The sequence below is a fragment of the Parathielavia appendiculata genome (assembly GCF_033297405.1).
Source record: "Parathielavia appendiculata strain CBS 731.68 unplaced genomic scaffold N657scaffold_4, whole genome shotgun sequence".
Lineage (NCBI taxonomy): Eukaryota > Fungi > Ascomycota > Sordariomycetes > Sordariales > Chaetomiaceae > Parathielavia > Parathielavia appendiculata.
In genome coordinates this window covers 1,324,440-1,347,801 of record NW_026944223.1, presented here as the reverse complement: position 1 = coordinate 1,347,801, position 23,362 = coordinate 1,324,440, and the positions used below count along the sequence as shown (strand labels likewise).

The 23,362-nt window shown below is 55.7% G+C and overlaps 10 protein-coding genes across 10 annotated transcripts; 5 read left to right on the top strand and 5 right to left on the bottom strand.

Annotated features, from left to right (window-relative positions):
* Positions 1–96: 96 nt before the first annotated feature.
* Positions 97–2,604, bottom strand: N657DRAFT_643989 (uncharacterized protein). Its single transcript, XM_062792662.1, has 3 exons — positions 1,953–2,604; positions 1,377–1,560; positions 97–1,289 (listed from the first exon to the last, which is right to left on the bottom strand). The coding sequence occupies exons 1-3, from the start codon at positions 2,200–2,202 to the stop codon at positions 479–481; spliced, it is 1,245 nt and encodes a 414-aa protein (XP_062648929.1). The 5' UTR covers positions 2,203–2,604; the 3' UTR covers positions 97–478.
* Positions 2,605–4,637: 2,033 nt separating this feature from the next.
* Positions 4,638–5,692, bottom strand: N657DRAFT_643986 (uncharacterized protein). Its single transcript, XM_062792661.1, has 2 exons — positions 4,973–5,692; positions 4,638–4,905 (listed from the first exon to the last, which is right to left on the bottom strand). The coding sequence occupies exons 1-2, from the start codon at positions 5,261–5,263 to the stop codon at positions 4,732–4,734; spliced, it is 465 nt and encodes a 154-aa protein (XP_062648928.1). The 5' UTR covers positions 5,264–5,692; the 3' UTR covers positions 4,638–4,731.
* Positions 5,693–7,244: 1,552 nt separating this feature from the next.
* On the top strand, positions 7,245–8,188 carry N657DRAFT_357395 (uncharacterized protein). The gene has a single exon (XM_062786951.1). It carries the CDS (start codon positions 7,386–7,388, stop codon positions 7,917–7,919), a length of 534 nt encoding a protein of 177 aa, XP_062648927.1. The 5' UTR covers positions 7,245–7,385; the 3' UTR covers positions 7,920–8,188.
* On the top strand, positions 8,165–8,984 carry N657DRAFT_643982 (uncharacterized protein). Its single transcript, XM_062792660.1, has one exon. It carries the CDS (start codon positions 8,459–8,461, stop codon positions 8,645–8,647), a length of 189 nt encoding a protein of 62 aa, XP_062648926.1. The 5' UTR covers positions 8,165–8,458; the 3' UTR covers positions 8,648–8,984.
* A 1,482-nt stretch (positions 8,985–10,466) lies between these two features.
* On the top strand, positions 10,467–12,009 carry N657DRAFT_679931 (uncharacterized protein; the record flags this gene model as incomplete). Its single annotated transcript, XM_062796229.1, has 4 exons — positions 10,467–10,847; positions 11,180–11,387; positions 11,492–11,666; positions 11,811–12,009. 4 exons carry the CDS (start codon positions 10,467–10,469, stop codon positions 12,007–12,009), a joined length of 963 nt encoding a protein of 320 aa, XP_062648925.1.
* Positions 11,829–13,580, bottom strand: N657DRAFT_689506 (uncharacterized protein). The gene is made up of 2 exons (XM_062796996.1): positions 12,960–13,580; positions 11,829–12,757 (listed from the first exon to the last, which is right to left on the bottom strand). Exons 1-2 carry the CDS (start codon positions 13,482–13,484, stop codon positions 12,218–12,220), a joined length of 1,065 nt encoding a protein of 354 aa, XP_062648924.1. The 5' UTR covers positions 13,485–13,580; the 3' UTR covers positions 11,829–12,217.
* A 116-nt stretch (positions 13,581–13,696) lies between these two features.
* Positions 13,697–16,990, bottom strand: N657DRAFT_643977 (uncharacterized protein). Its single transcript, XM_062792659.1, has 3 exons — positions 15,101–16,990; positions 14,398–15,038; positions 13,697–14,338 (listed from the first exon to the last, which is right to left on the bottom strand). Exons 1-3 carry the CDS (start codon positions 16,566–16,568, stop codon positions 14,141–14,143), a joined length of 2,307 nt encoding a protein of 768 aa, XP_062648923.1. The 5' UTR covers positions 16,569–16,990; the 3' UTR covers positions 13,697–14,140.
* An 824-nt stretch (positions 16,991–17,814) lies between these two features.
* Positions 17,815–20,441, top strand: N657DRAFT_663079 (uncharacterized protein). Its single transcript, XM_062795162.1, has 2 exons — positions 17,815–19,125; positions 19,179–20,441. Exons 1-2 carry the CDS (start codon positions 18,091–18,093, stop codon positions 20,229–20,231), a joined length of 2,088 nt encoding a protein of 695 aa, XP_062648922.1. The 5' UTR covers positions 17,815–18,090; the 3' UTR covers positions 20,232–20,441.
* A 351-nt stretch (positions 20,442–20,792) lies between these two features.
* On the top strand, positions 20,793–21,753 carry N657DRAFT_655244 (uncharacterized protein; the record flags this gene model as incomplete). The annotated part of the gene is made up of 2 exons (XM_062794585.1): positions 20,793–20,964; positions 21,167–21,753. 2 exons carry the CDS (start codon positions 20,793–20,795, stop codon positions 21,751–21,753), a joined length of 759 nt encoding a protein of 252 aa, XP_062648921.1.
* Positions 21,754–21,934: 181 nt separating this feature from the next.
* N657DRAFT_569995 (uncharacterized protein) lies at positions 21,935–22,912 on the bottom strand (the record flags this gene model as incomplete). Its single annotated transcript, XM_062788697.1, has 3 exons — positions 21,935–22,470; positions 22,520–22,693; positions 22,759–22,912. 3 exons carry the CDS (start codon positions 22,910–22,912, stop codon positions 21,935–21,937), a joined length of 864 nt encoding a protein of 287 aa, XP_062648920.1.
* Positions 22,913–23,362: the final 450 nt, after the last annotated feature.

Genomic DNA, 23,362 nt, shown 5'->3' with positions numbered 1-23,362 from the left:
GGATGTGTGTGATTACTCTGCAGGCAGCGCTTTGGGCAAGAAGCGGTGCAGCTACGCATCTAAGTAGGCTTGTATGCCCACCTTTTCAACTGTAAACGATTTGATTATTAGTCATACTGTTATATATTCTCGCTTCTCCTCGATGGAGATCTCCTCGGTCATTTCCCCACCTTTGCATAACCCATGCCGTTACTGTTCTCATCGCGTCCTGTGAGGCACGCCGCGCCCAAGGCGTACGTACCTTGGCTACCTTATGTCCCTGACGAACAGGGGATATCAGTCGGAGACAGGCCCAGAAGATAACAGCGAATTGCCAGAGAAATGTCTAGAGTATTACTATCACCGCGCCTGAATCCGATTTCTGGCCATAGCCTTGGTCCGTCCGGTCTAGTTAGGGGTATCATATTGTATGAGGACAAATAAAGTGGTATCCCGTTGCAAACTCCACAGCTGCAAGACCCACCATGGAGAGCCGCATCTAAACCGAGACAGCGCTCAGCTCGAGGGGTGAGGACACAGGATCCTTTCTCCATTGCTTCCTCCTGCTTTCCCGGTCCCCATTCCCATCCTCTGGCGATTCCGCATCCATGCCACCCGCGGGCGACCTAAGACTCAAATAGCTCTCGGCTTCAAGCGACATGGGCGTGACCGGGCCAGGACTACCGACAGGACGTAACTTGGGCGAGAGTGGCTTGTGGGTTTTGAGAAAATTTGCGGCGAGCTGCACTTTTGGCAGCGACACTCCGCTGAGGGACGCCGCGGCCGCCGAATGAGCAGACCCGCTGCTGGCAATAAGAGCACTAGCGGCCATGGCGGCTTGTGCCACCATATCCCTCTGGTACTGTTGCAGTCGGCGCTTGACGTCGGAGCCCCGCCGGTGGTGCCCTTGGCCGCCCTGGTACCTTGGGATCTGCGGCTCGGACCGGATGACGGAAGCATTGGGCTGCGTCATGGCCGATGGTCGGTCTTGTGGCGCCTTTCCATGCCTTTTTTCCCAGTTGGAAGGGTAGTACTTCCCCATAAGGAGGACCACATCCTCGTGGTGGCCGCTCGGTATGTACGATGAGATTGGGGTGTCGGCGGTATCTGAGCCACTCGGCTGGCCCTGTAAGGGGGGTTCGGCAGATCCAAAAGCGTTGACAGGCGGAGATGGTTTTGAGTTCGCGCCTGACTTGCTGAATTCGGCGGCCCGGCGCAGAGAGTTTTTCCGAGCCATTTCGCTGTCGAGATGGAAAGGGTGGGGGATATGGACACGGGACTTGGGATCCTCGTGAAGAGGAAAGTAACCCCTGTGGAAAGACTGTGGGTTAGACTAGCAGTCAAGAACTCTGTTTACTCAGAAGTAGATGAACGAAGAGAGAGAGAGACAGACGTACCCAGGACGATCGCCTCTTGCTGACAGAGGTTCTGGCGGGATGGAAGCAGCTGTGGGAGTCGGCCCAGACCCGCAGACTCTAGGAGCTTGGATGGGAATTGGCCGACTTCTGCTGCTTGGTGTTATTCGCAGATGATTTGCGGTGGTCGGAATGGTCTCCGAGTCTCGGGGACGGGGAATGACTTCTAGTGGACGCAGGAAATCAGTGTCGGTTGTGAAACGAGAGTTTGAGAACGAGCTGCCCGTGGAGCTCCCAGGTTGGAATGAGCGGTCCCGGCCGCGCCGGCATCCGATGACGCAGTGTTTGAGAGCAACCTCAACCCCTGTCATTTCAGGGTCGTGTATCCGTACACTACAGTAGGGCCGTTGTGGGGTTCTCCACAGGCGAGGTCCACTGCAATGGTGGAGGCACCTGACGGCAGCCCTACGGTGCTGTCTCATCCCACTTTCGTCACCAAGGCTCAAGCGCTCGTCGGTCTGAGGTGTCTCACGACCAGGCTGCAGATGCGGCAGCAAGCGAGCCGGTGTATCACCGACAACTGAAAGTGAAAATCCAAAGGGGTCAACAAGCACGTACCTCTGCCCATGAGCAAGGTGCTGACAACTGAGGGGTCCGTCGTATACCGCTGGACCCTGACCCGAGATGACGGGTTCTCGGTCGAAGGAGTGTGGGCTGGAGAGAATACGAACTGGTCCTCGGAGCCAAGCGATCGAGGGGAAGCATGCGATGCATGCGAGGCTTCGGACGAGCTGGAGGCATTTCGCCGAAGAATGGCGGGCCTGCGAGCCGGCAACGGGAGTCGCAGAGAATGATTGCGCCTCTGCATGGTGGAATCGAGGCCAAGGCCAGCAACGGAACTGGGTTGTGGGCCCTGGAACGAAACGAGTTCAGCCCACTACGTCGAAGATCGGAGGAGAAGGGACTTGGAGAGTAACAGAAAACAGAAAAAACTCCTGATTGCATCTTGGCAGCGTATGCAAGACGCTGAGCAGTATGAGGGAAGGTTTGACCGGTGACACGAAACTGGCGGTCAGCTTTGGTCAATACTATCGATAGCATGACGCCAACGTCAAACAAGCAACATGTTCACAGCTTTGAGAGCTCCGGGTAGACTATGAAAACTATAGGGCGGTTTATCTTACGTACCAGCTCTTGAAGTTATGGACGTTCGATCGACAGCGGCCGGAGGAAGCTGGAGAGTGAATGACCATGCGGAACGTAGAGGAATGGACGGGCGAGCAGCTTGAGGGCTGAAACGGTTCGTCTTAATGGCGGTTCGTCCAGTCAGCAGGGGCTTTGATCATCTGCCCCGTCGTTTATACATGTCTCCGAGAAGCCCCAAATGACACCAGCGCAAAGGTAGAAGCCGAAGCAATGTGCAGATTCGGCAGAACTGCTGCCAGTTTGCTTGGGCTGGCAATTGCTGTTGTAGGGAGGTTAGCCAGGTGATGGCGGGTCGCTGGTCAAGGGAGATGGGTTGAAGCTGCATGGCCGGAGGCGGTCTGAAACGTGGAGCTGGAAAGTTCAAACCCTGCGGCCATGTTTGGAAGCATTGGGCTGCATTAATATGTATTCCACACTGCCTTCTCGATACGCCTGGGGACGGATGATCGGATCACTGCACGATGTCGTCTGCCCCACCAAACACCACCAACCCCGGGACACCAGCTGCATGTACCCAGGGTCCTGGCTGATCTTCGAAGCTACATGAAGTAACTTCGGCAGCTCACTGGTGGTTGGGCTCCCTTGGCCGTGAAGCTGCGGGGGTCTCTGTGGCGCTCTTGAGGGTGCGAGTCCGAGCCAATTGGAAACTGACAGTCAATATATGGCACGAGCTTTAAGTTATCCTGCCTTGCCGGTCGGTTGCCGTCCGAAACAGACGTGCCGAGAGCCGTAATCAGATCCACATGACAGACACAAAGCCCGGTTTTGACCTCGACAGAGACACTCATGATCCATCCTATCGACGCCTTCGTTGTCAAATTTCGCATCAGATCAAAGTCCTGTGAGTGAACTATGGTGTTCGCCTCAACTCCGCGCGGTAATCGCATCGTCAGCCCCTTGCTGAGTACCCCATCCTGGCGAAAACAGACAACTGGATGCTGATCGACACAAAATCGTACGACACCGGGTGACCATCAAGTTGAGGTTGCAGCAATCCGTGAACTTCCAAGCAGCAGAGCCGCTCCTCCTTACCCTTCCCGGCATAATGAGCATACGGGAATGCAGGATTGTTCCCGCATACAACTGTAGGGGGCTTGGTGTGGGGGGGTTTACAAGTGAAACCAGCGCACAAGGTTGCTCACTTTTGAATGTGCCTCTTCTACAAGAAGGCAGAACAAAGCGGGTGCTGTGTTGCAACGGCTGCCGCGTCGCCAAGCAACTTTCAACGACACGAGTGGCGACAAGCTGTTAAGCTATCGTTGAGGATGTGTCGGGGGAGAAATGACTCAAGCGTCAAGTACGCTTCACTAGGCGGTACTACGAGGAGCGGTGGTACCAAGAGAGACAGATCATATAAGAGTCCCGGACCTCCATCGGCAGCAGTTTACTGAAGCGGGTCCGTCTGTACACGTGTAGAGTTATTGCGGGCGTGGTTCGGTGTCCACAGCAGTGATCGGGCGGTTGCCTCCAAATCGATTCTTCGTCAAGAGGCTCATGTCTCCTAATCCAGGGGTCGTGGAGCCCATCCAGCCTGTAACGGCTGGAAAGCACTCTGTAGGCACATATATCGATATTTCGCCAGGGAAGCCGTTGCTCGGTGGAATTCAAGCTACATGTCTCCTGGCAATGTGCAGTCTGGGCATATGACGTCACAGCACTTGTATCCACACTGTGGTGGTCTGGCGCTCCACATCTGACCCTGATTGTCTGTTAGCGGGGCACATGGCGGGCCCAGTTAGAAAATGGAAGGGGAAACAAAAGGCGAAGAAAAGTATGAAAATGGCAAAAAAAGTATGTAGAAAGGAAAGAAACTAATAAGAAAAGAACAGAAAAGAACGAAAAATGAAGAATTATAGAAATAAGAAAAAGAAAGAGAATATGAAAAGCAGGAGTAAGAAAGACGGTACTGTGCTTTCTCAACCTAACCCCATGCGTCCTGTTGGACGGACGAAACCTTCGTCGCCAGGCCAAACGCAGTACTGGAAGCAGGCTATTAAGACCCTGGAGAACTTAGGTATTTCATAATAAACTGGGTATACTACTATACTACACTAGAAATGTATTGACGCAACGTACCATGATATCATCACTTAACTCCCGTCAAACCTTTGCCGCAGGGTATCTTCGCAACCGAGTGCTACACGTCCATCTTTCCGGGTATCAATAATCCGTAACCGACCACACAAACATCTTAGACCCTCGCACGACTAGTGAAACGAGAACGGCGTTCTCTGTGGCCCCACCAGTAGATGAAATGGGCCAGAACACCGACGAGCCACAAGAGAGCGCTGGTAAGGACAACCCATACGGCGTTCCTCATGCGCTGGATGTCGCCGTTTCCTTTCGCGTCTTCATTGATGTACATCTGCATCAAACTGTCAGCCGCTCGTCCCACGGATATGCGACGGCGTTTGTTCGTAGCGAAACTTTACCTTGCCAAAGACGCCGAAGAGCGCGATCCAGAGAATGAAGAGGACCAGGTTCCATGCCCAAACCAGCGCAAACCTGAGGATGGAGGGGATGCAGTAGAGGATGCTCGTCAGGGCCGAGAGACCACCGACCACCTCGGCGTAGACCCATCTCCCATCGGCGTGCACGTTGCCCTTCCGGGCGCGGTCGAGATCGATGCCATAGAGCGCGCAGACAGTGACAGCGAGCACGAACTGGGCGAAATGTAGAAGGGTGAAGAGAAGGTAGCCCAGCGATAGACCGGCGATTGCCATTTTTGTGGTTGAGGTAGGTGGAGTTGCCGTTCAAGCGGCTTGGATATAGGCGGCAGAGACTTGATAGCACGGGCGACAGTGTGTTGCGGCTTGTTCTTCTGTGTTTGTCTCTCCAGGAGTGCTCAAGTCGACGCTGATGAGTTTCTTGGAGTTGGTGGCTGCCCCAGAAATAAAGCAAGAAGCTTCTTTTCAAGCCGGCGGCTTCGCCAAGGACAGCGGTGTGGTGATCAGCAACGAAAAGCTACCTCTATGGGAAGGTGGGCGGGATCACAGTGGACTGACGTGTTGACTAGCTATATGCCTCTGACACAATGTTGTATGCCTCCCAGAGAGACCACGCATGGCCTCAATAAGGGAACCTGCAACTGGTGATTCTTGAAATATGCCTGCGGCCGCAAAGTTGGCCAGGTTCGTCTGCAAATCAGCAATGACGTCGATGCGCTTGCCAGGGGGGGAATGCCGGCTCGTGCGGCGTGCTGAATCAAAAAGTCAGATAACGCACGGGCCTCCTCCAGTCGCCAGCCCCTGCAACTGATCGCCGTCGGGGCCAAGATTTTCAGCCGGGGCAACACCACACCACCAAATCGGTAGTATCGTAAAGAGTCAAGACATTGCAACAACAGGCTCCCCTAAGGTTCAAGGTTTTTACGTGGAGCTTTCATTCAAACGCTCCTATTCTGCTCAGAATTGTAACCAACTAACCAGTCATTCTTAACGGCTTCCGTCTTCCTTGATTCTCTGCGCTGCCCTCAATTCGACTCTGACGATAGCACGACACGACACCGTATGGTTGAAAGTCGCAACTTTCAGGCTTCATTACTGTGTATGGCGGGGAATTCGGCGTGGGGAGGGCTGGGATTCAGCACCAGACAGTGGGATCGAGCAACAGTCGCAGTTACACTCAGTCCTAGCCTTGCCTCGGCCACTCGGGCGCCCAGCTCAGCCTCGTACACCACACTTCGGTAACGGAAAAAGAGTTCAACAACGTTGCCATTAGTGAGCGAAGGGCGCGTGCGGGCCCTTTTGGCGCCATTTTCCGCGGGGCAGGTCACCACTTGGGCTTTCTTCGGGCTCATGTGCGCCCGTCTGACCTCCGCAGAGCTGCAAGGCATGCTTACCTGAACATTACTGAACGCCAATTCGGACGAAAATTGAACCTTCTCAATGTCCCATTGCCTGTCAGGGCCCTTTTTGGTATCATGGTGGGCGACACGGCTTGAAGCGTCTCGTTGTTACAGCGAAAATGTCAGCGTACAAGAGTTGACCTGGGCGAGAGCTTTGTGGAAAGGTTTCGGTCTATTCCTAAGCGCGGCGTCTTCAGCCCCTCGTTGATGAAACATGGCTTTGGTGTCCGGCACACATACTTAAGCTACGTCGTCCGCACTGATCATGCCTGTCCCGCCGTTTCCAGGGTTCTGGAGTTCTCGATTCGAGACTCCTCGCATCGTCAAAGTTGGGATGCTTAGACTTGTCATTTTGGAACTCCCTGAGCATGCGGGCCCATTGCCTTTGCCACTCCGTCAGTGGTCAGTGATTCCATGAACATTCACAAGGGGAGCAATGCTCGCCCCATTGGCAGTATTGCCGGCATCGGCTCTCCTCACCGATCTTCTCGTCCTCGAATTGAAACCGGCCAATTTCTGACTGAGGCCGAAACCACTCGGATCACCGTTATGGGAGGCCGCCTGGCCACCCGGGTCAATACTACGGAAAGGGCATCTTCGTCGAATCTGCGGAGAATGATGAGTACCGGCTTGCTCGACTTGGGGGTCTTGCCAAGCCCGCAGCTTACCAGACTGTGGCTGTTCTTTCTCTGTGGACAGAGATGCCAGCCTTGTCCCCTTCTCTGGAGTTACCTCGCATACCTTCCGGGCCGAGTGTGACGAGGAATTGCTTTTGGGGGTGGTTGGCCCTTGCCATGGTAAGCAGACGGATGAAGCAGTTCCCGGATGAAAGCCCATGCTGACGTTTGACTCGGCATGTCTAGACTGCTGTACCTCTTGCCATATTTTTCTATTCTCTGGGGAGAGGATGAGCCGAAACAGCACAATGGGTAATTCGTCGGGCACGGCCTTTGCCTTTGTTTGCCGGCTTCAGGGGGCTTGGCTCTGGCGAAGGGCAAATGTCAACACTGCCCCCGCCCGTGATAGCAAAAGTATCACAGCGACACAGACAACTCCGCCATCTCAGTCAGCCATCTCATGGAACGCTTTTGTCTCCCCTGATAGGGTCAAGTTTCACCGTGGCTTTGGCAGTGGGACCGTCAACAGACTTGCAGGGCACGTCGTCCCTCGCCATGGAGCAGACCATTCTCATCCATTCATCCACCAGGGCGTTTAGTCTCACCAAGATGGCACTTACAAGGAGCTCGGGGGCAACAGGCGCCCGCCCGCCGCCGGTCGCGGACCTCCACTTGCCGCTGAGATTGGGCAGCATCAAGTTCAAACAGGTTCGGTCCAACAATTCTGAGTCGCTCATGATGGAAATTCTGCCGCGGCGGACTGGTTTAAGACCGCCTCGCGGTCACGATTGGCCGAGTAGCTTCGTCGGTGTGTTTACAGATCTTCTGAGGTTGCTCTGCTTGTTCAACCGCGCCCCGTGTGGAAGTCCGTATCGGAAAGAGCCAGAGTGTAGTCTACGATGGGCTCTGACTTAAAACGGGTCAATCGCCCCGGGGAAGTCTGGGAGAATGGAGGATGAACTCATCGACAACTATCACTACTCGACAAAAGTCAAAAAAGCCTTACTCCAGAAACCTCAACGGGCCATCAAGACCTCCCCAGCCACCGCAAGAGCAACTAACCAACCCATCCAAGATGCCGAATCACCCCACGCAACCCAACGTAGGTTACTTTTTCATATTTGGTCCCAGCTCAGGTGCTTTCCTAACCACCCATCTACCGCAACAGAAACCCAACGGGCAGCCGTCCTACGTCTGGACGTGCTGCAACTGCAAGCAAACCAACTACTGGCCGACCAACACGGTGTGCTGCCACTCGACGCCCGATGGGCCGTGTGAGCACAAGTTCAAGCGCGGGGAATGCGAACTCGAGATCCGTCAACCCCGCGAGGGCCAAGCGCCGAAGAAAGCTTGAGCCAGATATCTTCAGCTATGTGATTCCTTCTTCCATGGGGACTGGAAGGGGTGAATCGATTTTGCTCACACTTGGTTGATTGAGTCGGATTGTCGACAACATGGCAACATGGCTTCTCCTCGTCGGTTTCTATATGGACCTTGTTCTCTCACTTATAGTTGGCAATTTGGAGGTTGGCTCGCGACCTTTGAGTCGCCGGGTCCCTACCGGCGTGGACGAGGTTGAGTTGCGGTGTCGGGCTGGGAGGAATGTTTGGCTGTTAGGTCTGGATTCGAAGGCTCGGGGTTAGTTTGGTGGGTTCCTTCGCCTTGTTTTTTCTGTTCTTGCTTGCCTTAGTTCTTTGTGTTACTTGTTCCGCTACACGGAGAGTTTGGCGTCATCGGCCGATATATTTCACGGGCTCACTGCCACACACTATACCTACCTTCCTGACACGTCACTGGTTGAACTGTCGGAGAGAGTCCCCCTGTTTGGAATTGGTGGATGCTTTGGGATCTGGTCGTTGGCGATTTGGCAGGCGGTTCAGGGGCTAGACAGAGGATAGTGGATTTAGGCTTGTGGTGTTTCTTTCCCCCTTGGTTGTATTTTCATTCTTTCTACTAGGCGCAATATAGCAGTTTGCTTTCGAGATTCGACTTTCTCTCTGACAGTGTCCGCTCGTGCTTCCAAGAAGGCTGCTATTCCAGACACATATGACAACTTACGTGAACTGGGACTGGAGCCCAGTTACGGTAGTCGCAGGTGCGAAGCTCAAGTTGACGCCCGTGGCCCGGCTTATCTCTCGCTTCTTGGAGCAACAGCCGAGCTTGAGATTGCATGAGCTAGACAGAAAAAAACAGGGGGTTGTCTCAACAATAAGGCGGGAGTGCTCTGGGCAGTGCCTGCCTGTGCCCCCGACGAGGCTCACATGACATTTGTAACGGCATGTTCCTGCAGACTCATGTTGTACCACGAGATGGGCTGATCAGCAACGGCACAGACCAGCCGGGGCATACCGGTAGGCTTCCCGCCAACCCAACGCCCGGGAAACGGGAATCGGAAGCAAGGTTTTTGTATATCGCTGAAGCCAACTTTGTTCGTCATGGGAGTGTCTCACTGCATCGGCCCCGAAACGTGGATTTGGTTGTTTCGTCATACCTATTCAGGAAACGCGTTGAAGGTCCTTTTAGTCCCTCATCATGAACACCAGACGCTGAGCTGGATGATGCTTCTCCATCAGCCCGCACGAGGCTGTCAGGCAACACCCGGGAACCCCGGCCAAAGTGGGCTTATGAGGTGGCAAGGCATCATTGAACTAATGCCAACCGCCAGGACTCTCACCGGTTCTTTGCGAGGCAGCTCGGTCATCCTTTCAAGGAGGGGCAAAAGGATGGGTGGTGTAATGTCAATAGAGGGGTTGCTGTTCTCGAAGGTCGCAGCAACCGATTGGTCAATGTCGGTTTGCATTTTAAGCGCCGCCCGTGTTCGATCCCCGGATCTGCCCCGCGAACCACATGCCCTCATGTAATGTGCATGTCTCGATGCCTGAGACTGTTGGTAATTATTGTTTCCCTTTGGTGAACTCGTCGAAGTCTTCAGATACTGGCTTTCCAGCAGCGTTTTCTTTGGCCCCACATCGCGGAAAAAAGGGTAATTCCAAGGCACGTGAGGATGGAGGTGTTGGAAAATCAACACCCACGATTCCATGGTGTTACACCGACGAGAGGTCACGACAGTGTGTTGGGTGCTCCAGACCACCAAGTGATTTCTTATTGAAGGTCGTTGATCCTCCCTTTTTTTTTTCTCCAGTGGTGGGCATCGGTTTGATCCTGTTCAATACAGTAATTTGTTCCCAGCCCCTGTTGCTCCTCAACAGTAGAGCGGTATTTGGCTGGGTGGGCCCTGCTGGTTACGCTATCCTCTCAGTTGGTCCAAAATGTCCCTTGTGCTGCCAACCACATCACCAGATCCCAGGTGATCCAACCGGCCGGCTATTGCGAGCATTAGAACGGCTGTGATACAGAAAGCTGTTGCCTGCAATTGCACTGCGTACACCTTCAAACTTCAGGAAAGGCACTCGATCTCGGCCCGGTTACAGACCAGCTGGCAGTCGGCAGAAACCACCACCAATGTCCCACCCCAACTCGCCCTCAGACCGGGCGCCGGCGAACACCGACCTTCCCTCACCTCCATTCATAAACGCACCGGGCCTCGTCAACATGCGCGATGCAGGCGGATATGCCATCCAAAGCAATCCGGGCAAGGTCATCAGGCGCGGCGTGCTCTTTCGCTCGGCCCACCTCAACGACCTTGGCGACGAAGGGATCTCTACTCTCAAGCAGCTCGGCATCACCCAAGTATTTGATCTCAGGTCCCGCAAAGAGCACGGCGGGGAGGCATTAAAGACCTGGGAGGGGGCCAACCGTATCTTTGCGCCCGTCTTTTTAGATGAGGATTACAGTCCGGCGGCCATCGCTGCCCGCTTCGGCCAGTACGGCGATGGGCCAGAGGTCAGTTGATCATCCCCTGTCCTATAGAGTCCTCCTGTTGCCTCCGGCGATGGTTTCGGTGGATGCGCGGGAGACATTGCCCTTGCAGAAAGTCCGTAAGGTTTGCAACCTGAGGCGGTGGGGCCGAACCGGGAAAAGGGCGCAAGATAGGCCATCCGCGGCCTGGTACAAACTCCCACCGCCGACATATCACATGACTCCATGAATTGCCCGGCGCATAACCACCCCCCGCCTCTGTACCTTCGTGACGCCGAAAGCCGCAGCAACCCACGAGACATGAGATAAATCTCTCATCTTGCATCAATCCGCCCGATGCTAACACCCGGATACAGGGTTTCGTGAAGGCGTACGCCTCCATCTTGGCCACCGCCGCCCACGAAGACCACCCATCCAAGCCTTTTCAGACCATCCTCCACCATCTCGCCTCACCAACGGTCCCGTCACCAGTGCTGATACATTGCAGCGCCGGCAAGGACAGGAAGTGGCCCGTTACACTCCTCCCTTTCCCTTCCCCAATCTTCCACCTCCACCTCCAGCCCTGTCTCCTCATTCTCCCATCCTCCCGCCCACCCCAACTGTCCCCTATGTCATTTCCCGCTCCACCTCATCAGCATACACCATCTAACACCCCGCAACAGGAACAGGCGTCATCGTAGCCCTCATCCTGGCCCTCTGCGGCCTTGAAGACGAAGTCATCGCCCACGAGTACAGCCTGACCAACCTGGGTTTGGCCCCTCGCCGAGAGGCGATCGTGCAGCGGCTGACCGTGTACCCATTCCAAGGGGATCGGGAAAGGGCCGAGAAGATGGTCAGCGCGCCGTACGTTTCTTCTCTTTTTTTTATCTTCCCTGTCTCTTCTCCTTTTCGTCTTCTTTCTATTCCTGTTCATCCTTCGGTTGTCGTTGCGGCGGTATGAGAGCGAATCATGGTAGAGGGTCGCTGACTTTGTCCGGGCATCACCAGTAAGGAGGTTATGCTCCAGACGCTGAAGTTCCTTCGCAAGGAGTACGGCTCCGTCGAGGATTATGTTCTCGACAAGCTCCACATATCCCAGGCAACCGTCGAGCAGCTCCGTAAGAACCTTGTCGTCGACCTTGCCGAGGGCGAGAAGGCACTAGACTGGCGGAGCCACGCCGGCCTCCTGGAGAAACCACATCTGTAGTTGCTACTTGAATTCCAAGGTTGCTATGATACAAGATATAGACCGCTATACACCACAAGGCCGCCTTCTGCATACCTTGTCTAGATAGAACTAAGAGATCATACAAGCGTTGGCACCGCTGGTTGCCAGATTGCCCTGGATACACCGGCTCGGTCCATAAGAAACCAAACCACACCCCTGCCGTGTGGCTGAAACCCCATCCTCGAGTTCACTCCACACTGGTGGGAATCTTGACCTGGCCTCTCTTGCGATCCATAAATGGCACGCCATAGCGCCAACCCACACCCCGCCTCGACCGGCCCGTGGGACCCACATCCTCGGCGTTGATCTTCTCGAACCGAAACTCGATTCCCCGGCCCGAGTCGACACGGATGCGCCTCTCCTCCGCGGCCTGCAGCCGCGCCTGCTGCTTGGCGGCGAATGCCTGCTCGCTCTCGCGCGCCTCGCGGATAAACTCCCTCTCCGCATCGCGCGGCTCCATGCCGTCGGCAATCTTCCGCTCCATGGCCACCAGCTCGGGGATGCGCATCTTGTCGTCGGGGGGCAGGATGTGGTCGCCAAAGGCCTTGGCGGCGTCTGCGCGCGTGAACTCGCGCGACTCGGACGTCGGCACGAAGAGCTGCTGCATCGTGTAGCTGTGCACGTGGATGTCGTTGATGGGCTCGAACGGCGGCTCGCCCTGGAGGAAGTTCGCGCGCGGGAGCATGCCCAGAATGGCGCGCGCGTAGGGGTACGCCATGGGCTTGTTCTGTTGGAGAGAGAACCGTCAGCCAACCGGTTTGGTCTCTTGCAGTTGAGTAGTCGAATAACAGAAGGGAAGATTTTTGTTATCAGACATGGAGCATTGTTTAACCACGGTTGAGTCTTCAAGACTAATCGAATATTGTGTTGCATCTCATCACAGAAGCCAGGCGCAAAGACGACGGCAAAATTGGGAAAGAAAATCTCACCTCACGCTCCCATTTCTTCTCAATCTCCTTCATCCTCACCACGGCCGCGACGCGGCGCATATCCACATGGAACTGCGCCGACACGGCCTTGAGCGGCATGCCCTTGACCATGACGGCCTCCCAGATCATCTCGCGCGCCTTCTCCGAGAGCACGGGCTGGCTGCGGAATTGGGGGTTGTTGGGGAACGGCATGTCGGCCGAGACCTTGTTCCAGTCCGACTGGGAGATCACCCGGCTGACATAGTTTGTGCTGCCGTCCGGTGAAGGTTCCCGGAACAGGGCATTGTTGACGCACCAGTCCTTGAATTTGCGTCGCATGCGCGTCAACTGGACCGCCGGCGTCGCCGAAAAGGACCGTCTACTGCATGGCGGTGGTGACGGGGAGATCGTCGCCGTCGTTGTCGGTGTCGGCCTGTGTAATGGCGCGAGGGCGGAGGCAGGCGAGAGAGAGAAGGAAGGCGAAGATTCGAGGTAGTTGAGAAGCTGCTGCGGTTGGTGGCTGCTGCTGCGTATCCGGGGAGGCATGGCTGTGGTATGTATCTGGCGTACGGAGTAGTGGGGAGGATTTGGAGGTTGAGCTCGGGACTCGAATTGGAATTTTCTTGGGCTCGACAGGCGAAGGAGACCCGCACTAGTTGGGTTGTCCAATCGAATTCGGAAGAGGAGAAGGCAGGGTTAGGGTTTCCCAAAACTTGAACATCGAATTGACCTTCTCCAAAGCCGAAGTGCAAAGTGAGGCAAGGTTAGCGTTCAGACCAACAGGTTTGCTGATGTCCTTGACACAGCCAAACCGTTAAGGAACAGGTGCTTCCACAACACGGGGATGTGAAGCCCAAGCCAAATACTCCAATACCTTACTCGCTCCGACCTTCTGATGTAGCTTCTCTTTCTCCTTCTGTGCTCGACAAATCAGGCCATTTCTCTAATCCTCATCATGAGCTGGGCGACTGCCACATAATCCATATGCACACCAGTCCGCAGCCCGACTGCAGGTCCCTTCTCTGTTTCTTCCATTATAACCTTCGAGCATAGCTTCATCGACTACTCAAATCAACTCCAGCCCCTGACCCACACCCTTTTATGTCAGTAAAAGAACTTCCAAAAAACAAAGAGCTGCTGTGCAATCTTCGCCGGGAAGACACTGATTTCAAGAGTGGAGGAGCGCAATGGGAACAGCGCCTTCACTGGCCATCCGAAGAGGAGCTGTTGGGAGCTCCGGCCGCCCGGTTCTTCTTAGACTTGGCCTTCTTCGTAGACGACTCTTCCGCGACACCATCCTGGGAGTACGACTTCCACTTTCGCCAGCCGTCAAAGTCGATCAAGGCCTGCATGCAGCCCCATTCCATAACCTTGCGCTCAAGCCAGACATATGTAACAGGCTAGGACAGTGTCAGCGAGGGCTGTACTCTGCATGAGATGTGTTCACAACGTGACATACCTTGGTCAAGAAGTCATTACACCCCGCAGCCAGTGCCTCGTGCCGGTCGCTCTGCAGAGAGCTCGCTGTCAGGGCGACGATAATAACAGGACTCTTGAACATTTCCCTCTTCTCCAGCTTGTCCTCCTCGGCTATCTCGCTCTTCGGCTCGTCCGCCTCGTCTCCTTTGTTGTCGTCTGCGTTGCTGTTTGCCGTGGAAAAGGCTCCAATCGAGTTCATGCGCTCCAGTCGGCGGATCTCCCGCGTGGCTTCCAGTCCGCTCATGACGGGCAGTTGAATATCCATCAGCACCAGATGGAACCCACCGCCGCGCCACTTGTTGACCGCCTCGCGACCGTTCATAGCAGTCTCCCAGCGCACTTTGAGCCGCTTGACGAAGGCTTCGAGTAGGCGCAGGTTGATGATGTTGTCTTCGACAATCAAGACATTGATTGGCGGCACGCCGCCGTTGAGCATTCCGGCCGGCAACGTGGGGGGGTCCGCTGGCTTCTTCTTCTTTTGCCGGGTCGTTGCAGGGGGACGAGGCGAGGACGCTCGAGGTGGTGGTGTGCCAGTTCGGGGGATAGATACAGCCGTCGATTCATGTGTCGGTGGCGTTGGCAGAGGAGGAGCGGGTGGTGCCGCTTGTGCGTTCACTTGTTCTGTAGTGAACAGTTCGAGTCAGTCCCAGGAATACATGGCTGTTAACCCGCTCAATGCGTACCATGGCTTGAGGCAACGGCAAGAGTGGCCGGGTGGCCCCCAGCGCCGACCACGTTGAGAATAGTCGGAGACGATGTATGTTGCCTCGCTACCCGCGGCCTATCAGACCTTTCCCGGTATTGGCGTGGTCTCGTGCCGCCGGGGGAGGGGATCTGAGGTACATGTCCTGTGTTGATGACGGATATGGCGTGCGTGGGACCGTTTGGAGCGCCAGCAATCGTAACGGGGATGTGGGCAATGGCGCCGGGTCCAAAGTAATCGGTGCTCGCCTCGAGGGGTCGGATGTCTTCGTAGCTGACGGACGTGATATGCTGAGCGTGCGGCGGCCCGTTTCTCGGAGACACCCGTGGAGTGCGCCGATGTGGTACGTCGATAAGCAAGGCCTCGTCCACCGTCTGTCCGCCGGGGAAGTACGCGTCTAGCGTACGGGCAATGGGTTCTTCGGGTCCCAGAACCCGTTCTTGCCTTTGCCCCTCGCGTGGCACTATGCGCAGCGTCAGGTCCGGGGCATCGAACTGGCGACCGAGGGAATTGGCGTATTTGCGCAGGATCAGCTCGCGGACGTCGTCCACCAAGTCCTCCTCGTTGATGGTTACTATGGTCGCCGATGCGCCGGGCCGCTTGACCCAGAGCTTGCGCGTCACCATGGTTGCGCTGATGGGCAACAATTGATCGGCGACGCCCTGGTCGAGGTCATCAAGCTGCCCGCCGTTGAGCAGGGTCCGAATTAGCGTAGTTTGTCGGCCGGGTAGCAGGCTTTGCCTTCTCGGCGGGCCGGGTGGACGGTTCTGCGGATTTGACGGGGGCAATTGGGCGTTTGGCACCGGTTCCACCAAGTCTTGATGGGCGGAGGATGGAGGAGCAGGCACAGCGGGTCGAGAGGTCGAGCTGGAGAGGCCTGCGCTAACGGGACGATCGTTCAGACGAGCATTGCGGGCAGCATCGGTGGAGACTCTAGGCTTGGGCTGGTCAGCGGCAGCGGCAGCGGGATGAACTGTTGACGACGATGACGAGTGGCTTGGGTCGGGCCGTTTTCGGTTGTCGCTGGAGAGTTTGCCGGCGATTTGGGTGCGAGGATCATTGCGATTCAGGCCGTGCCCATCGCCAGGGGTAGCTGAGGCAGGGACAGGCACGCTGTTAGCGGCGTTGTCAGGGAGAGCACGGCCGCCATGTTTCCCGCTGGCCGCATCGCCGACGGGTGCAACCGGTTCTGATGGGTTCTGCTCCGCGTCTTGTTTCTGCTTGTCTGTCAATTGGTCGCCTGGTGTGCTCGTCGATTGCTGAATGTGGCTGTCGTCATGGCCTGTCACTGCATCTTTGGCACGGCCGCCGGTCGCTGCCGAGTCCGACTCGGCACTGTGGCTGCTGATGTTGCTCTTCTGGTTGCCGGTTCCGTTGGACGGGAGCGGCGGGATGCCGGAATGTCGTCGCGAAATCTTAGCTCGCAACTTGGATTTGAGGTCCCCCATCGCGGGGAGCCCAAAGATGGTGGAATCCAAAACGCAGGCCAGGGCGGCGCTCTGGCCGCTGTCAAATGGCTAGCAGAAGGTCGAGGTGCCCGGAGTATGGCTGAAAGTCTGGAGGCTTAATCACAGCATGGCCCTTTGCGAGGAGATGGAAGTCAAAACAAGCAGAGTACGGGAAGCTCGCTCCCGTTCCGGATGGTTGCCCGCAAAGGTTCTGAGCGTGATCTAGCCGACGGGTGTTTCGGGTTGGCGATAAGGTCCCGTCCAAACATCGTACCGCAATAGCTTGCGGAGCTCCGGTGGCACCTCAACCCCTGCTCGGGAAATGAGGAGCTACGGAGTACCAATACAGATGGCTGCCAGTGCCGACGGAGTGTTTACTCCGCATGTAAGGTGTACGGATCTGTATGGCCAATCTTTTGCAGTGTGCACTCCAAAAACACGTGCAATCTTGAGAATCTAATAAATGACCTGATCCAGGTGTTTCATCTTTCTATGTGGAGCGAAACGTAATACGGATACCGTCTTCTTACTCATACTAGTGACTACTAGGTAGGGGATTGCATACCGGTATTAGGGCCAGGGTGGTCAGATTATTCAACGGTCAAGTTACTAACGGTAACGCGAATAACGACGGATGTTACTCCGTCCTATAGAGTTTTTTAGTTGCTGTGGATCCTGCCGGAGAACTTTCCGATCGCCGTTTGAAGCACTTTCTGGGTTGCACGATAAGATTCGACAGCTATCGATTGGGCAGAAGCTGAACTACCTTCACCCAAGATGGCTCTTGAAAGACTGCGGATGTATGGAATTGCATCCCAGAGTGAAAGCAGATTGTTTCTTTACGCATGGCAGAGCTGATTGACAATATTCTCTTCAAAACAGCAACTTCCGTCAACAAGTATTAACGTGCCATGAGTAGTCAGCGTGAAGGAAGATAGTCCTCAACTTCTGATCGTCGAGACATGAAGCCTCTATTATTACACAGCTAGTGCCAGCACCTGCCTTGCTGTCGAAGCCTTCAGTTTTCTGAGAGGTTACGGAGTGATGTACACTACCTTATCAAAATACCTGTATCTGAAAGTTCAACAAGATGGTTTCAACAGTCGCAACTGCTAGTCTGGCACATCTCCTGGGCTGTGACGGGACTTGTAAGTCGCTGCCCTTCCGTCCCAATCGGGCAAGTCAGGATTTGAAGTTCCCCACAATCGGGGCTGTTTATTAGCTTTGTTCAGGTCTGCTTCACCAAGGCAACTTTGAGACCATCATCTCCTGCACTCAACCTGGCATCTCGTAGGCCTCATTGCATTGTTTGCTTGCAGCACTCTTAGCTGGCACCTCTCATGAGTTTTGCTTTCTTTTGCTTTGAGTCTCGATCTGGCTGGTTCTGCGAGCTGCCGCCCTTCGTTATTGCTCCCTTCCCGTTCACCGACTTCTGCTGTTTGCTCAACTGCCAATGAGCCACTCTTTGCCTCAAGCAACAGTTATCACGTACCGGAGCTTTGCTTAGCTATAGGTCCTCAAGATGGGCTCAAAAGCTGGTTTCGTTTCCTCTCCCTCCAGTCACGACTCAGGGCAGAAAAAGAAGAAGGGCCGCAAGCCGACCTCCCTCTTCAAACATACAAACAAGACTTTCGTCTCCAAGCCTGTGGAGCTGGCTTCACCCTCAGCTAGTTCTATAAGTGGCACTGGTGTCTCTTCTTTTACTTTCAAGGCCCCACGCCCTGACGGGATTCCCAAGAGTCCCGCTGCCACACCGAAATTGGACTCGTCCGCTCTCCCAACCTTCAACTTGACCGGTCTACGGTATCCGCGAGATACTGGCCGAAGGATGCCATCAGACTCGAGCAGTTTGTCTCAGGCCATGGACAGTCTCACCAGCTCCATGACCAGCCTCAAGATACCCGGGGAAAGGCGCGACAGGAGAAGCAACAAGGGTTCCGCCGCCTCACTCTCCACAACATCATCCTCCTCTCTCTCAGCCAGGAGGACATACCAAACCCGCGGTGAGGAAGACGACACGGCCGAGGAGAGCAGTCGAGAAGAGATGAGCGCGAAGTCCGGGCTCACTAGCGATGAGGACTCTGTCCTAAACGTCCACCTTGGCCTGCTGGAGCGATGCCCTGAGTTGGATGAACTCAACGAGATCAAGACGACACCAATTTTCACTGAAGCCGTCCGCAAATATGCACTCTCACTGGCCGGCGCCAACAACGAGAAGCCTTTCAGCCAGTACGGCCTGCTGGCTGGCGATCTCTCCGGCAACGCGGAGGAACGGCCGGATCCCCGCATCTTTTGGAACGTAGCCACGCCCTCCAGCTTCTTCATTTGCGGTAGCCAGGGATCTGGAAAGAGCCATTCCCTGTCCTGCCTGCTAGAGAATGCTCTGGCGCCCTGCGATGCAAATGTCCTCCCTCGGCCTTTGACAGGAATCGTATTCCACTACGATACCTTCATTTCGGATTCCGGCGGCTCCCCCTGCGAAGTGGCCTGGTTGTCGTCCAACCCGGACATCAAGGTGCGGGTGCTATGCCCCCCGACCAATGTCCGGACGATGCAGGTACGTTTTGGACTCACACGAGAGGTCACTTCGCATTTAACCGTATCTTCCAGAAAATTTACAAGCAGTTTCCGAACATCACGGTGGAAGAGCTGCGGCTCAATGAGTCTGACCTCAACACGAAGCGCATGCTGGATCTGATGGCCGTCGCGGCAGGTGGCAACTTGCCCCTGTACCTCCACGTCGCGCAGCGCATCCTGCGCGATCTGCGCGTCACGCAGCAAAAGACCGACACCGGGTTCAGCTACACAGCATTCAAGCGCAGCCTGGCTTTGGAGAACCTCACCGACATGCAGCTGGCGCCTTTGAAACAGCGACTGGAGACTCTCGAGTCCTTCATGGTAGAGGACCAAGCCAAGGCGTACAACATGTTCGCATCCGGCCAACTAAGGCAGAAGACCAAGAAGTACGCCGCAGCTGAAGGCACGTCCTGGACACCGAAAAACGGGCATCTGACCATCGTCGACTTGTCCTGTCCCTGTGTCACACCCGAAATGGCCTGCTCCCTCTTCAACATCTGCCTCTCGCTCTTCCTCGAGCAGGACTCGGCGGCCGTCGGGCTGATCATTGCGCTGGACGAGGCGCACAAATACATGACGGATTCGCAGGAGTGCGCAGCCTTGACCGAGGCGCTGCTGGCTACCATCCGGCTGCAGCGGCACCTCGGCGCGCGGGTCGTCATCTCGACGCAGGAGCCCACCATCAGCCCCAAGCTGCTGGACCTGTGCAGCGTCACGATCGTGCACCGGTTCACGTCGCCCGACTGGCTGAATGTACTCAGGAAACATCTTGCCGGGGTGTCGTCTGGCGGTAAGCTGTTGGAGAAGGCAAGGAGGCTGAACACGGGTGATGAGGAGGGGGATAATGGGGTCGACGGAGCCGGGGCGCTGGCGCTGGGCGATGCTGACCCGGCGTTGGAGCTGTTCTCGAGGATCGTGGACTTGAGGGTTGGAGAGGCGCTGATGTTTGCGCCGAGTGCTATTGTTGGGGTGAAGAAGAGGAAGGACGGGAAGGGCGAGGTGAAGCGGCTGGCGCATGGGGTGTTGAAGGTGCGGATCCGCAGCCGGACGACTGCGGATGGTGGGCGGAGCATCATGGCTGCGTGAGTTGGCTTTGACATGGCTTGTTGGGTTGTTGATGGCGTTCTGGAGAGCTTTTTGGGAAGAGCAGGTACAGGATTACTGATTGTTATGATACCATGGGTTTAGGTTTGTTAGCTGCGTTTGCGGCTGTGTTGGATTTGATCAGTGTGGGAGTATTCGGTTGGATTGCGATCTGATAGACTCGATAGACAACCTAATACAACAATAGAGTGCTAATACTGAATCCAACCCTTTATTTTCCGAAGTTCGCTAGCATTATGCTTTGATGTTGACTTGACTTCCAGGTTATAAGGCATTCCCTGCCCAGGATCCTGAGCCCCAGAGGGTTGCTTTTGAGGGAGAGCCTGGAACCCCGCTGCCCACAGCGCTCTTGAGCCCGAATTCAGCGGGCCACTCACTTCACGACTTAGCTCATCTGACACTCCATTCGCCTCGTTAATTCAACGAACTCCCAGGTTGGATGTCTTGCCACTTCGAACCTCACATTTGCATCTTATCAATCTGAGCGTCTCACTCCACCCAAATCATTAGTTTATGCTTCTACAATCTGAATACAACTCCCCCATGGCTCCCCTCTTCGACTCACCTCCACCCAGCCCAGACCCATTTTCACGGCCCCGGCCACGGCCGCCGAGGTCGCCAGGTCACTCAGCCAAGATCAGAGCCCAGAACAGAAGGAGGGCATATCTGGAGAACCACCCAAATTACTTCCAGTCAGACGAACATGAGCTTGCAGGTGAGTAACCCATATATCTTCACATGTGTCATGCATCCATCATCCAGTTTGCCGTTCTTTATCATCAAGGAAACCCCTTTTCCAGCCGACCTTCTCTACCACAAACCCGACGTCCCCATATCATCCATCCCTGAATACTAACCCATCCATGTTGACCCGCTGCTCTACGACTTCCTCATCCGGCGCTTTCAGACCCCTGCAGAGCGCGAAGCCGAGGGCCGCGCAAAGGGCTACGCCCGCGTACTGGAAGGATCGCTGCTGCGGGGCGAGGAAAGGCTGGCCAAGCTGCGCGAGCAGACGGTCGACAAGAACGCAGAAGAACCACTACCCCGTCCAGTAGCAACAGGTTGTTCTCCCTTTTCTTCTACTACTGTGACGACGCCTTCGTCCTGCAGCAGCGGCAACGGCAACGGCAATGGCGGAGGTGGTGACGGTGGTAAGGAAATCACGGCAGAAGATAATGGAAAGGGAGCGATGTTGCGAGGGACGACGACCTTCAGCAGCCTCAACGCGGAGCTCACGGCGCCGCCCAAGACGCGGGACGAAGGGCGGGCGCAGTGGGAGGCGTACCTGCGGGACCGGTTCATCCGCGGCGAGGACGAAGATTTTGACTATGCCCTGGTGGATGAGGACGACCAGTACGATGTGCTGGAGAGAGAGGATATGGAGGAGGCCTGGTTTGATGAGGAGGATCCCGGGTGGGTTGCTGCGAGTGGCGACGAGGAGGAGGATGCCGGAGGTGGGAGGGGGAAGGCGCTCAGGGGGGAGACGGGGATACAGGACTTCTGAGGTACCTGAATTTCTCGATTTGGGTCTGGGACAGTCTGGATTGGACGGGGTGAGTTAAGAGAGACTGAAGTCTATTCACGAATTGACGACTCAACTGACTAGAGTAGGCTGTGTTTCCAACTTATCGTCCATTCAAGGGGCGAAACAGCAGTATAGACGGAGAGCTCTTGAGATGATCCGATCACGCCACGGACTCTTTGTAAAACTCCTCCAGCAACGGCAGCGAAGCCGGGTGCACCCGCCCAATCTTGGAAACCCTCAGATTATCCTCAACCGTATAAATCCTTCCGCAGTCGAGCCTCGCAATCGGTGAGATGTACTGCTCCTCATCCTCGATAATAACGGCAATCGGATCCCGCGTGATCTCCTCCTCGTCGTACGGCCGCGCGGGCTTGACGTTGGAGTTGTGCAGCACCACATAGTCGGCTGGCCGGCCGCGGCTGCCGCCTTTGCTCCCAGCAAATGTCGTGATGCTGAAGCACAGCGAGTGGTGCAGCCGCCGGCGCACCACAACGAACCAGCGAAACCGCGCGACCGGCTTCTCCCCGTGGAAGCCGGGGCACTTGGTCGTCCACGGCAGTCCGATGGCACCTCCTCCCCCAGCGCTCGATTTGGGCCGGGATGCTGGTGGGTCGGCCGCGCCGGGCTCGAACCAGACGGCCTTGAAGATGCGGCCGATGCAGAAGAAGCGCTTGGGCTTGGCTACCACTTGGAATTCTGGGGGAATTTGTTAGCTTTGGAATGGAATGCGTTGCACATGACACACCATCGCCCAAAGGTTGGTCGTATGAAGGGGCTGCTGGCTTCACTGCTTTGACGCAGCCCAGTTCAGGCGACCTTGGTTTGACTTGGAACTCGTGCTGGTCCTCGCTTGGCTGTGGTGAAGATGCCGGCGGGCTTCCTTCCCGCTGGTAGTTCGTGTAGAGGAGCTTTGTGCCGTCTGTGTCCTGGAATCAGTCCCTGGGTTTTTTTGGTGAATGGGTTGAGAGCTGGTCTTCCCCTCACCTTTCGTGTATCTAACGTAGTCCTGAACATCCGCATCCCAGTCCCACTGTTCTCCATACTCCTTGACGGGCTGGCGGTACTCCTGAGGGCCTGGCTCGGGATTGCCCGTGTCGACGTGGATATTGAACGATTTCGGAAGAGCGTCACGGCTCATCGTATCATCGAGCACCCGGGGCCCCAAGGAGTTGCCGTCCTCTGCGAGCATCGTTGGTGGCACGGTCAGCTGAGATGTTGCGCCGCTGATATCAGAGGGATGGCTGAGAGACATGCCTCGAAACCGCACGTAGGGAGGCTGATCGAGGGCACGGAAGGCCGAGGGCCTCGCATCATCCGTTGCAATCATCATGATGACTGACAACACACTGCCTTCCCCTGTCAAGGCTTGGGACCAGATACCTCTATGGGAGGTGCAGCTTCACAGCAAACTGACTATCGGTGTAGCTCCAGACCGGTCACGTAAGAAGTGATGCAAGACTTTGGCTTGAGTGGCGCGTTGTAGGAAAAAGCCCGCAAGGTGAGGCAGGGCGGTCAGACCTCAGACCGACACATGAGGAAACGTGACTTCGGAGGAGGGGAGACTCAAGCCCAGTGAAGCCATAATGAC